General features: G+C 44.7%; 1 protein-coding gene across 1 annotated transcript in view; it reads left to right on the top strand.

Moving 5' to 3' along the window:
• LOC138664937 (fer-1-like protein 4) overlaps positions 1-13,036 on the top strand; it is a 355,430-nt gene that overhangs the window by 290,461 nt on the left and 51,933 nt on the right. Inside the window, exons 37-38 of the mRNA XM_069751990.1 lie at positions 2,005-2,175; positions 2,408-2,562. Of these exons, the coding sequence (XP_069608091.1) occupies positions 2,005-2,175; positions 2,408-2,562 (326 nt within the window). The remainder of the gene's footprint in view (positions 1-2,004; positions 2,176-2,407; positions 2,563-13,036) is intronic.

Here is a 13,036-nt window from a genome sequence, read left to right as displayed (position 1 = left end):
CTTCTCTGGTGCTGCACTAGTTGATAAACTTCAAAAAAAGAAATAAGATGGAGCCAGGGAATTGCAGGCCTTACTTCTATACCGGAAAGATCTTTGAACAAATTATTAAACAACATGTATGGAAGTACTTGGATAATTAACCAGAGCCAGCGTGGGTTTGTGGCAAACAAGTCATGCCAAATTAATCTAATTTCCTTGTATGATGGAATCACTGACTGGGTGGATCAGTGAAACGCTTTAGATATAGTATATGTCGACTTTAAAAACGCATTTGATAAAGTATCTCATACTATCCTTTTTGAAAAAAATGACCAAGTATGGGATTGACAAGGCTAAGGTTAGGTGAATTCATAACTGGCTCAGTGATCGTACTCAAAGAGTGACAATAAATGGTTACATACCCAGTTGGAAGAATGTTTCAATTGGGGTACCACAAGGCTCAGTGATGTCCCCAGAGTTGTTCAAAAATTGTATAAATGATCTAGATAAGGGAACTGAAGATAAACTGATGACATTTGCAGACAATGCAAAGCTAGGAGGGCTAACTAACACTAGAAAAGACATAAAGGATTCAGAAGAATCTAGATAAACTTGGACAATGGGCAACAACTAATAGAATGGTATTTAACAGGGAGAAATGCAGGATTCTACATCTGGGCAAGAAAAAGGAATATTACATCTACAGAATGGGAGAAATAGAATTAAGCAGCAGCACGTGGGAAAAAGACTTGGGTATATTAATAGATCACAGGCTACACAGGAGTCAACAGTCTGATGCAGCAGCAAAAAAGCCAAACACAGTTCTAGGATCTATTGAGAGAAGCATAGAGTCTAGATCACTTGAAGTAATTATCCCCCACTACTCCTTGGTCAGACCTTATTTGGAATTCTGTGTCCAGTTCTGGGCACCACATTTGAAAATAGACACTGAAAAACTGGAGCAAGTTCAGAGAAGAGCTACCAGGATGGTGAGCCGACTGCAAAATATGTTTTACATGGAACGATTAAAGGATCTGGGAATATTTAGCTTGCAAATAAGATGGCTAAGAGGAGACTTAATAGCTGTCTACAAATATCTGAAGGGATGTAACAGTGTAGAGGGATCATTATTATTATCATTTGCACATGGAAACACAAGAAGCAATGGAATGAAACTGAAAGGGAGAAGATACAGATTAGAAATTAGAAAAAAACTTTTTGACAGTGAGGGTGATCAATGAGTGGAACAGGCTGCCACGAGAGGTGGTGAGTTCTCCTCCAATGGAAGTCTTCAAACAGAGGCTGGACTGACATCTGTCTGAGATGGTTCAGTGAATCCTGCATTGAGCAGGGGGTTGGACATGATGACCCTGGGAGGGCCCTTCCAACTCTAACATTCTATGATTCTATGATTCTAAGCTGCATCTCGCCAGTAAGGAACACCTCACACTTTGAAAGAGCTACTTAAAAAATGATATATTTTTTTATCATTGTAGTTTCCTTTAAAACTGAAATGTTCTATTTGCATCATATTAGAAAACCTACATGAGTATAAAGAGGTATCAGTAAGGCCTACTTCATGCACCAATAATTTCAAAAATAGCTATATAGAAATGTGCAAGACTCAAAATTAGTGATGAGCAAGCGTGCTCAGATAAGGTGCTATCCAAGCATACTCGAGTGCCTGTTTGTTAGGCAATCTCTGCATGTGCTACGGTTGTTTGACAGCCACAAGACATGCAGCCATGGCGACTGTAACATAGTATTAGAGCATGCCGAAGATGCTCTATTAGCACTTAAGCATGCTCGGATAACACCTTATCCCAGCACGCTCGCTACTCACTAGTTTTTAATTATTATCAAATAAAGAACATACTGTATTTTTTCTGATTTTGAGCATTGCAAATTTCTATATAGGTATTCTTGTTCTATTTCCATTGCAAAATCATTTGTCCTTATATGTCTAGAAAAGATTTTGTTCTATTTGACTCTTGACAGACATTTTTGACTTTTTTCTCTATACAGAGTTTTTGAATTGACCATTTCATTCCCTGTAGAATCAGAACTGACAATTTCTGTGTTTGATCATGATCTTATTGGGTCAGATGATTTGATTGGCGAGACGAAGTTGGACCTAGAAAATCGTTTCTACAGTAATCATCGGCCAAACTGTGGTCTAGCACTACAATATGATACGTAAGTGTGAAGAACAAATAATATCCAACTTTTTATCCAACCTCTCCCTTTTTTGTCTATTTTTGATCCATTGTAGAGATATTTCTAACTTCTTATATGGAGGGACAAGGGGCATGCCACATTTTAATGTCATAAAAAAAGGATTCTTTGGACAAAAGAAAAAATATCAGATGAAATATTAGGCATAAAATAAGACATAACAAGTATAAATCAACATTTTGTTATCCCACAGTGAAGGTTATAATGAATGGAGAGATGCCTTCAAGCCTTCACAGATTCTAAGCTCACTATGTAAGAAGCACAGCCTCCCAGCCCCAGAATATAGAAGAGAAGAGATCAAAGTAAATAACAAGATCTTTAAGGTTCCCAATGAGGCATTTCCTGAAGGTAAGAAAATGAAAAATGGTCTCCTAGTATTATGATATGGTGTCTATGTACATATAAAAGCACACAACACAAATGGGTACATTGATAGAATATGTCATCAATGTCATGATAATGGGAATTTGTAGGAGTGAGAACATTTTATATTAAATGTATTATTAATAGCTGTGGGGATTGCCTAACAAACAGGCAGTCCCCGCATGTGTTTAGGTCGTTTAACAAACACAAATTATGCAGCCACAGGGACTAGAACATAATATACGAGCACGTCCAGATGCTTGGATAATACCCAAGCATGCTCATATAAGACGTTATCCGAGCATGTTTGCTCATCAGGTCCGAGGGTCCGACGTGCATTTCAGATGCACTCCAGCATTTCCGATGCACAGATCCAGTGCTGACACTTCAGCGGTCCACCTAGTCTTTGTCAATAAGCAGCCATGACCGTAGAGACTACTGGCTGCAGTGGTCACCTGGTGCCATTTATAAAGTCCAGATTGACTGCTGTAGTGTCAGCAATGTCAGCAATGGCTGACATTCACAACTGCTTTGCTTTTATTTGTTTTGTTTTTTTACTATACATTTACACACTGTATGTCATTAGGCCAGGTTTTTATTTGCGAGTGTTAATTTTGAACGCTATTTATACAATAAAGTTTCACAAAACATTTATTCATTTAACCAGCCTTATACAGCATCACAGATGAACCCATTCATCTTTAGTGTTCACAATTCTGTTACCCCTCCTAGCATTTTTTATGTTTTTTTTTGTTTTTGTTTAATGAAGCCAAAACTAGCCCAACTTTTAATAATGTAAGACTGCACAATGAAAACAATGAACAGAAGAAAAGTTATTTAGCAGAGAAATCCAGCAATCGGTGATCCTAAATATATATGTCTTTCTTGACACTGCAGAATATCGTAGCGCCATGTTAGTTATTATTAGAGTTGAGCGACCTTGACCTTTTTAGAGTCGAGCCGGGTTTCGCGAAACCCGACTATCTCAAAAGTCGGGTCGAGTGAAATCGGCCGATTATGACGTAAAGTCGGGATCGACCGAAACACGAAACCCAATGCAAGTCAATGGGGCAGCATAGTCGGCAGTGAGTGGGGGCCAGGAAAACACCTAGAGTGCCCATTTTAATGTCAAAACCATCCATTCTTCTTAATGAAGCTTGTCAAGCGTAATTTACCTTATAATAATTGGAAGGCATTTGAAATTGGGGGTCATTTGGCTAAAGTTGTGGTGGGTAGGGCTGGTTCAAGTAATTAGTGGGCCCAGGAAATCTGGACCACGTCACGGCAGTGGAGCAGGGAGAGGTAAGTATTTCAACTTTGCAAGTGCTGTGAACCTGAGCAAGCGGGGGGGGCCCACTCGTTGGCATTGGCACTGGCACAGGGCCCCTCAAAGTACAGCGGTGTGTTTGCACGGCGGGGGCGCCTCCCACCGGCAGCAACACTTTTGCGTACTATGAGAGGCCCTGTGCCAGTGACGTCGCCAACTAGTATTCCTCCCCCTACCTGATGAAGGAACCTGCACTTTCATCTGCACCTTCCTCTTTGTCCCCGTGTAAGGTGGTATGGTATGCGGGAAGAGCAACCTGACTTTCAGCAGGGTCACAATGTTGTTGTGTAGCGTGCACGGGGAATGTTGCGTTATGGGTCAATGTACCAGCAGACTCATCTATCACTGGCTGGGCAATGGGCAGGATGAGGAGGAAACACAGATATAGGCCCAAAGAATAAAGTTGGCTAAATGCAGTTCAAAATTGGTAACACAGGAATAACCAGGGGGCATTGCAGTGGAGGACAACTGGAATGAGAGGCTGACACAGAGAGTAGGCCCAAATCAGTAAGTAGTCGAAATGCAGTTCAAAATTGGCAACTGTAGTAAACAGGCGGCACAGCTTTGTTCAGTGGAGGAGAACAGCAAGGAGTGGCAGACACCGATAGTAGGCCCCAACCCAACTAGTAGGCCAAATGCAGTCTAACATTAACAACTACTTAACGAGCGCCTGAAAATGGAATTTCAGGACAGGAAACCAGGAGAACAGCAAGGAGCGGCAGACACTGTTAGTAGGCCCCAAACCAACTAGTACGCCAAATGCAGTTGTTCCATTTAACCACAATTTAACGAGAGCCTGAAGATAGAAGCTCAGGAAAGGCAACCTGGAGAACACCTTGGAGTGGAACACACCATCTCTCTCCACCCCATACCCATTTTGTAGGCCTAATGCAGTGTAGTTTTCTACAACTACTAAACGAGAGTCGGAAGACCGAAGCAATGGCAAGGAAACTTGGAGAACACCTTGGAGTGTAACACACCATCTCTCTCCACCCCATAGCCAATTTGGAGGCCTAATGCAGTGTAGTTTCCAACAACTACTAAACGAGAGCATTAAGATCGAAGCTCTGGAAAGGCAACCTGGAGAACACTTTGGAGTGGAACACACCATCTCTCTCCACCCGATACCCATTTTGTAGGCCTAATGCAGTGTAGTTTTCTACAACTACTGAACGAGAGTCGGAAGACCGAAGCAATGGCAAGGAAACCTGGGGAACACCTTGGAGTGTAACACACCATCTCTCTCCACCCGATACCCATTTTGTAGGCCTAATGCAGTGTAGTTTTCTACAACTACTAAACGAGAGTCGGAAGACCGAAGCAATGGCAAGGAAACCTGGGGAACACCTTGGAGTGTAACACACCATCTCTCTCCACCCGATACCCATTTTGTAGGCCTAATGCAGTGTAGTTTTGTACAACTACTAAACGAGAGTCGGAAGACCGAAGCAATGGCAAGGAAACCTGGGGAACACCTTGGAGTGTAACACACCATCTCTCTCCACCCGATACCCATTTTGTAGGCCTAATGCAGTGTAGTTTTCTACAACTACTAAACGAGTCTGAAGACCGAAGCAATGGCAAGGAAACCTGGGGAACACCTTGGAGTGTAACACACCATCTCTTTCCACCCGATACCCATTTTGTAGGCCTAATGCAGTGTAGTTTTCTACAACTACTAAACGAGAGTCGGAAGACCGAAGCAATGGCAAGGAAACCTGGGGAACACCTTGGAGTGTAACACACCATCTCTCTCCACCCGATACCCATTTTGTAGGCCTAATGCAGTGTAGTTTTGTACTACTACTAAACGAGAGTCGGAAGACCGAAGCAATGGCAAGGAAACCTGGGGAACACCTTAGAGTGTAACACACCATCTCTCTCCACCCGATACCCATTTTGTAGGCCTAATGCAGTGTAGTTTTCTACAACTACTAAACGAGAGTCGGAAGACCGAAGCAATGGCAAGGAAACCTGGGGAACACCTTGGAGTGTAACACACCATCTCTCTCCACCCGATACCCATTTTGTAGGCCTAATGCAGTGTAGTTTTGTACAACTACTAAACGAGAGTCGGAAGACTGAAGCAATGGCAAGGAAACCTGGGGAACACCTTGGAGTGTAACACACCATCTCTCTCCACCCGATACCCATTTTGTAGGCCTAATGCAGTGTAGTTTTCTACAACTACTAAACGAGAGTCTGAAGACCGAAGCAATGGCAAGGAAACCTGGGGAACACCTTGGAGTGTAACACACCATCTCTTTCCACCCGATACCCATTTTGTAGGCCTAATGCAGTGTAGTTTTCTACAACTACTAAACGAGAGTCGGAAGACCGAAGCAATGGCAAGGAAACCTGGGGAACACCTTGGAGTGTAACACACCATCTCTCTCCACCCGATACCCATTTTGTAGGCCTAATGCAGTGTAGTTTTGTACTACTACTAAACGAGAGTCGGAAGACCGAAGCAATGGCAAGGAAACCTGGGGAACACCTTGGAGTGTAACACACCATCTCTCTCCACCCGATACCCATTTTGTAGGCCTAATGCAGTGTAGTTTTCTACAACTACTAAACGAGAGTCTGAAGACCGAAGCAATGGCGAGGAAACCTGGGGAACACCTTGGAGTGTAACACACCATCTCTCTCCACCCGATACCCATTTTGTAGGCCTAATGCAGTGTAGTTTTCTACAACTACTAAACGAGAGTCGGAAGACCGAAGCAATGGCAAGGAAACCTGGGGAACACCTTGGAGTGTAACACACCATCTCTCTCCACCCCATACCCAATTTGTAGGGCTAATGCAGCCTACTTTCCGACAACTACTAAACGAGAGCATGAAGATCGAAGCTCAGGAAAGGCAACCTGGGGAACACCTTGGAGTGTAACACACCCTCTCTCTACACCACGGAAGGGCTGATTCTTAGGAAGGAAGGCTGTCGGAAAGAAGCAGGGCGCGTCCGAGCGTGATTATATTCTTATTAGGTATATACTCACCCTCGGACGCGCCCTGCTTCTTTATTTGTAATGAATGTTTATTTGCAATGTGGTTTTGACTTACTCTATTTTTTTGGTAAATAATGATTTTATTATTTTCATTGTTTTGCATCTTCTTGGCAATAATATAAAGAAGACGCGACAGGACAACACTCGGTGGATGCCATATCTGTGTTTTAAATTGAAAAAAACTTTCAGTTAACTACTTGCAGGAGAAAGTTATTGTAGCTGGTGGCCATTTTTAGTACTGTACCAGATTTTTGTTGTATGTGTTTGTTTTTAATGTTAAAATGTCTGCATTTGATATCTCTCCAGTATTTTCTTTTTTATAAGCAAAATACTTATTTTTATATTTTCTGATGTTGGTTCAAGGGGTACACGGGCAGCAGTAGACAGGTCAGTGGAGGCCTAGTGGAAGGAGGGACCGCAGACAGGCTTCGAAGGCCTAACATAATAAATTGGGCTGGCTGTAGGCAATTTAAAATTGGTTCAAGGGGAACACGGGCAGCAGTGGCCTGGTCTGTGTAGTAGTAGTGGAAAGAACGGGCTGCAGACAGGCTTCGAAGGCCTAACATAACAAAAATTGGGATGTAGGCAATTTACAATTGGTTCCAGGGGAACACGGACAGGAGTAGACAGGTCAGTGGAGGCCTAGTGGAAGGAGGGACCGCAGACAGGCTTCGAAGGCCTAACATAATAAATTGGGCTTGCTGTCGGCAATTTTAAATTGGTTCCAGGGGAACACGGGCGGCAGTAGCCAGGTCAGTGTAGTAGTAGTGGAAAGAACGGGCCGCAGACAGGCTTCGAAGGCCTAACATAACAAAAATTGGGCTGTAGGCAATTTAAAATTGGTTCCAGGGGAACACGGGCAGCAGTAGACAGGTCAGTGGAGGCCTAGTGGAAGGAGGGACCGCAGACAGGCTTCGAAGGCCTAACATAAGAAAAATGTCAATACAATGGTATTGACAGTGCCAGGCATTGAAGGATGTCAGCGCATAGACTAAACATTGGTGGAGCTGTGAGAGAAAATTTTGCAAGTGGTAGAGCACTGTTTGAGCTGGGGGGGGGGACTGTCTTGTGGCCGGCGGTACAGTCCCAGGGCCCCTCATATTACAACGGTGTGTCTGACGTTGGGTGCGCACCACCACCGCCAGACACTTTATTGTACTATGAGGGACCTAGTGGCAGTGCCGTCGACCAAAAGCGGGCACACCCACCTCCTCAGACAAACAGTACTCTCACGGGTGCTGGCGCCAAGTGGCGATACCACGGCCCCGTGTGGGGACTTTGGCCATTTAGGGAGGTGTTAACATGTCGGATGCTGGACAATCAGGTGCTGCAAATTACGAGATTGGAAAAGTCGTTCAGAATAGTCCACAGGCAAGACCTTTACATAGGAAAGCTAGGTGTCAGCCGGGCAAGGTGGGGCAAAAGATTTCGAAATCCAGTTGTGGTTCATTTTAATGAAGGTTAGATCATCTACATTTTGGGTAGCCAGACGAGTCCTTTTTTCTGTTAGTATTGAACCTGCAGCACTGAATACTCTTTCTGATAGGACACTAGCTGCCGGGCAAGCAAGCTCCTGCAATGCATATTCTGCCAATTCTGGCCAGGTGTCTAATTTTGATGCCCAGTAATCAAATGGGAATGACGGTTGAGGGAGAACGTCGATAAGGGATGAAAAATAGTTAGTAACCATACTGGACAAATGTTGTCTCCTGTCACTTTGAATTGATGCTGCAGTACCTGTCCTGTCTGCGGTCATAGCAAAATCACTCCACAACCTGGTCAGAAAACCCCTCTGGCCAACGCCACTTCTGATTTCTGCCCCTCTAACACCTCTGGTCTGCTGGCCCCTGCAGCTCGTGTTAGAACGATCACGGGCGCTGTGTGCAGGGAATGCCAGAAGCAAACGGTCAACAAGAGTTGATTGTTTGGTTGCTAATATTAGTTCCAAGTTCTCATGTGGCATTATATTTTGCAATTTGCCTTTATAGCGAGGATCAAGGAGGCAGGCCAACCAGTAATCGTCATCGTTCATCATTTTTGTTATGCGTGTGTCCCTTTTGAGGATACGTAAGGCATAATCCGCCATGTGGCCCAAAGTTCCAGTTCTCAAATCTGTGGTTGTGCTTGGTTGAGGGGCAGTTTCAGGCAAATCCACGTCACTTGTGTCCCTCCAAAAGCCAGAACCCGGCCTTTTCCACTGGCCCCGGAAAAGCTTCCTCATTAAAAATATAATCATCCCCATCATCCTCCTCCTGTTCGCCCGCTACCTCGTCCTGTACACTGCCCTGGCCAGACAATGGCTGACTGTCATCAAGGCTTTCCTCTTCCTCAGCTGCAGACGCCTGATCCTTTATGTGCGTCAAACTTTGCATCAGCAGACGCATTAGGGGGATGCTCATGCTTATTATGGCGTTGTCTGCACTAACCAGCCGTGTGCATTCCTCAAAACACTGAAGGACTTGACACATGTCTTGAATCTTCGACCACTGCACACCTGACAACTCCATGTCTGCCATCCTACTGCCTGCCCGTGTATGTGTATCCTCCCACAAAAACATAACAGCCCGCCTCTGTTCACACAGTCTCTGAAGCATGTGCAGTGTTGAGTTCCACCTTGTTGTAACGTCTATGATTAGGCGATGCTGGGGAAGGTTCAAAGAACGCTGATAGGTCTGCATACGGCTGGAGTGTACGGGCGAATGGTGGATATGTGAGCAAAGTCCACGCACTTTGAGGAGCAGGTCGGATAACCCCGGATAACTTTTCAGGAAGCACTGCACCACCAGGTTTAAGGTGTGAGCCAGGCAAGGAATGTGTTTCAGTTGGGAAAGGGAGATGGCAGCCATGAAATTCCTTCCGTTATCACTCACTACCTTGCCTGCCTCAAGATCTACAGTGCCCAGCCACGACTGCGTTTCTTTCTGCAAGAACTCGGACAGAACTTCAGCGGTGTGTCTGTTGTCGCCCAAACACTTCATAGCCAATACAGCCTGCTGACGTTTGCCAGTAGCTGCCCCATAATGGGAGACCTGGTGTGCAACAGTGGCAGCTGCGGATGGAGTGGTTGTGCGACTGCGGTCTGTGGACGAGGTCTCGCTTCTGCAGGAGGACGAGGAGGAGGAGGAGGGGGTGCGAACGGCTACAGCCAACTGTTTCCTAGACCGTGGGCTAGGCAGAACTGTCCCAAACTTGCTGTCCCCTGTGGACCCTGCATCCACCACATTTACCCAGTGTGCCGTGATGGACACGTAACGTCCCTGGCCATGCCTACTGGTCCATGCATCTGTTGTCAGGTGCACCTTTGTGCTCACAGATTGCCTGAGTGCATGGACGATGCGCTCTTTAACATGCTGGTGGAGGGCTGGGATGGCTTTTCTGGAAAAAAAGTGTCGACTGGGTAGCTCGTAGCGTGGTACAGCGCAGTCCATCAGGGCTTTGAAAGCTTCGCTTTCAACTAACCGGTAGGGCATCATCTCTAACGAGATTAGTCTAGCTATGTGGGCGTTCAAACCCTGTGTACGCGGATGCGAGGCTAAGTACTTCCTTTTTCTAACCATAGTCTCATGTAGGGTGAGCTGGACTGGAGAGCTGGAGATCGTGGAACTAGCGGGGGTGCCGGTGGACATGGCAGACTGAGAGACGGTGGGAGATGGTATTGTTGCCGCCGGTGCCCTAGATGCAGTGTTTCCTACTACGAAACTGGTGATTCCCTGACCCTGACTGCTTTGGCCTGGCAAAGAAACCTGCACAGATGCAGGTGGTGCAGAAAATGGTGGCCCTACACTGCCGGAAGGGATGTTGCGTTGATGACTAGCTTCATTGGCCGAGGGTGCTACAACCTTAAGGGACGTTTGGTAGTTAGTCCAAGCTTGCAAATGCATGGTGGTTAAATGTCTATGCATGCAACTTGTATTGCGACTTTTCAGATTCTGCCCTCTGCTTAAGGTAGTTGAACATTTTTGACAGATGACTTTGCGCTGATCAATTGGATGTTGTTTAAAAAAATGCCAGACTGCACTCTTTCTAGCATCGGTTACCTTTTCAGGCATTGCAGACTGAGCTTTAACCGGATGGCCACGCTGTCCTCCAACAGGTTTTGACTTTGCCACGTGTTTTGGGCAAGATACGGGCCCGGCAGATGGAACCTGTTGCGATGTTGATGCCTGCTGCGTCCCCTCCTCCTCCGCTTCAGAACTGCTGCCGCCTGCACCCTGTTCCCCCAATGGCTGCCAATCGGGGTCAAGAACTGGGTCATCTATTACCTCTTCTTGTAGCTCGTGTGCAACTTCGTCTGTGTCACCGTATCGGTCGGTGGTATAGCGTTCGTGATGGGGCAACATAGTCTCATCAGGGTCTGATTCTTGATCAGCACCCTGCGAGGGCAATGTTGTGGTCTGAGTCAAAGGACCAGCATAGTAGTCTGGCTGTGGCTGTACATCAGTGCACTCCATGTCAGATTCAACTTGTAATGGGCATGGACTGTTAACTGCTTCACTTTCTAAGCCAGGGACGGTATGTGTAAAGAGCTCCATGGAGTAACCCGTTGTGTCGCCTGCTGCATTCTTCTCTGTTGTTGTTTTTGCTGAAGAGGACAAGGAAGCGACTTGTCCCTGACCGTGAACATCCACTAACGACGCGCTGCTTTTACTTTTACCAGTTTCACGAGAGGAGGCAAAAGAGCTAGAGGCTGAGTCAGCAAGATAAGCCAAAACTTGCTCTTGCTGCTCCGGCTTTAAAAGCGGTTTTCCTACTCCCAGAAAAGGGAGCGTTCGAGGCCTTGTGTAGCCAGACGACGAACCTGGCTCCACAGCTCCAGACTTAGGTGCAATATTTTTTTTCCCACGACCACCTGATGCTCCACCACTACCACTACCCTCATTACCAGCTGACAATGAACGCCCCTGGCCACGACCTCTTCCACCAGACTTCCTCATTGTTTTAAAAACGTTACCAAACTAATGGTATTTGTTGCTGTCACACAACTTACACGGTGAGCTATAACTTCAGTATGATTTAGCTACCCCTTTACAGGTGGGTGAGACCACAACGAAAATCAGGCACAATGTTACACACTCTGTTGTTGGTGGCAACAAATGAGAGAGATGCCACACACGCAGGACTGTCACTGAAGCGCAAATGTAAATATTAATCTCCCACTGATTTGTTTTTTTTTTTTTTTAAAAGGGAGACTGTAGAAAAAAAAAATAATAAAAAAAAATGATTTTTTAAGGAAGAATTTATAAACCAAATAAAATGAAATGATTGTTTCAGGGAGAATTTAGAAAACAAATAAAAAAAAAATAGGCTTTCTATGGCCCACTGAGTGAGAGAGGACGCACACAGGAGTCAGGAGTGGCACACAAGCCCAGAGGCCAATATTTATCTCCCACTGATTGATTTAGTGATTTTTTCAGGTAGATTTTGGAACCCAAATCAAGCAAAAAAATTAATAGGCTTTCTATGGCCCACAATTGGAGAGAGAGAGAGAGATGGCACACCCAGGAGTCAAGACTGGCACACAAGCAGAAAGGGCAATATTAATCTCCCACTGATTTGATTTTTTTTTTTTTTTTCAGGGAGACTTTAGAAAAAAAAAATACAAAAAAATGAATTTTTCAGGAAGAATTTAGAAACCAAATAAAATGAAATGATTGTTTCAGGGAGAATTTAGAAAACAAATAAAAAAAAAATAGGCTTTCTTTGGCCCACTGAGCGAGAGAGGACGCACACAGGAGTCAGGAGTGGCACACAAGCCCAGAGGCCAATATTTATCTCCCACTGATTGATTTAGTGATTTTTTCAGGTAGATTTTGGAACCCAAATCAAGCAAAAAAATTAATAGGCTTTCTATGGCCCACAATTGGAGAGAGAGAGATGGCACACCCAGGAGTCAAGACTGGCACACAAGCAGAAAGGGCAATATTAATCTCCCACTGATTTGATTTTTTTTTTTTTTCAGGGAGACTTTAGAAAAAAAAAATACAAAAAAAATGATTTTTTCAGGAATAATTTAGAAACCAAATAAAATAAAATGATTTTTTCAGGGAGAATTTAGAAAACAAATAAAACAAAAAATAGGCTTTCTAGGGCCCACTGAGTGAGAGATGACGCACACAGGAGT

Source organism: Ranitomeya imitator, chromosome 2 (genome assembly GCF_032444005.1).
Source record: "Ranitomeya imitator isolate aRanImi1 chromosome 2, aRanImi1.pri, whole genome shotgun sequence".
NCBI classification, from domain to species: Eukaryota; Metazoa; Chordata; class Amphibia; order Anura; family Dendrobatidae; genus Ranitomeya; species Ranitomeya imitator.
This window is presented reverse-complemented; position numbering and strand designations above follow the sequence as displayed.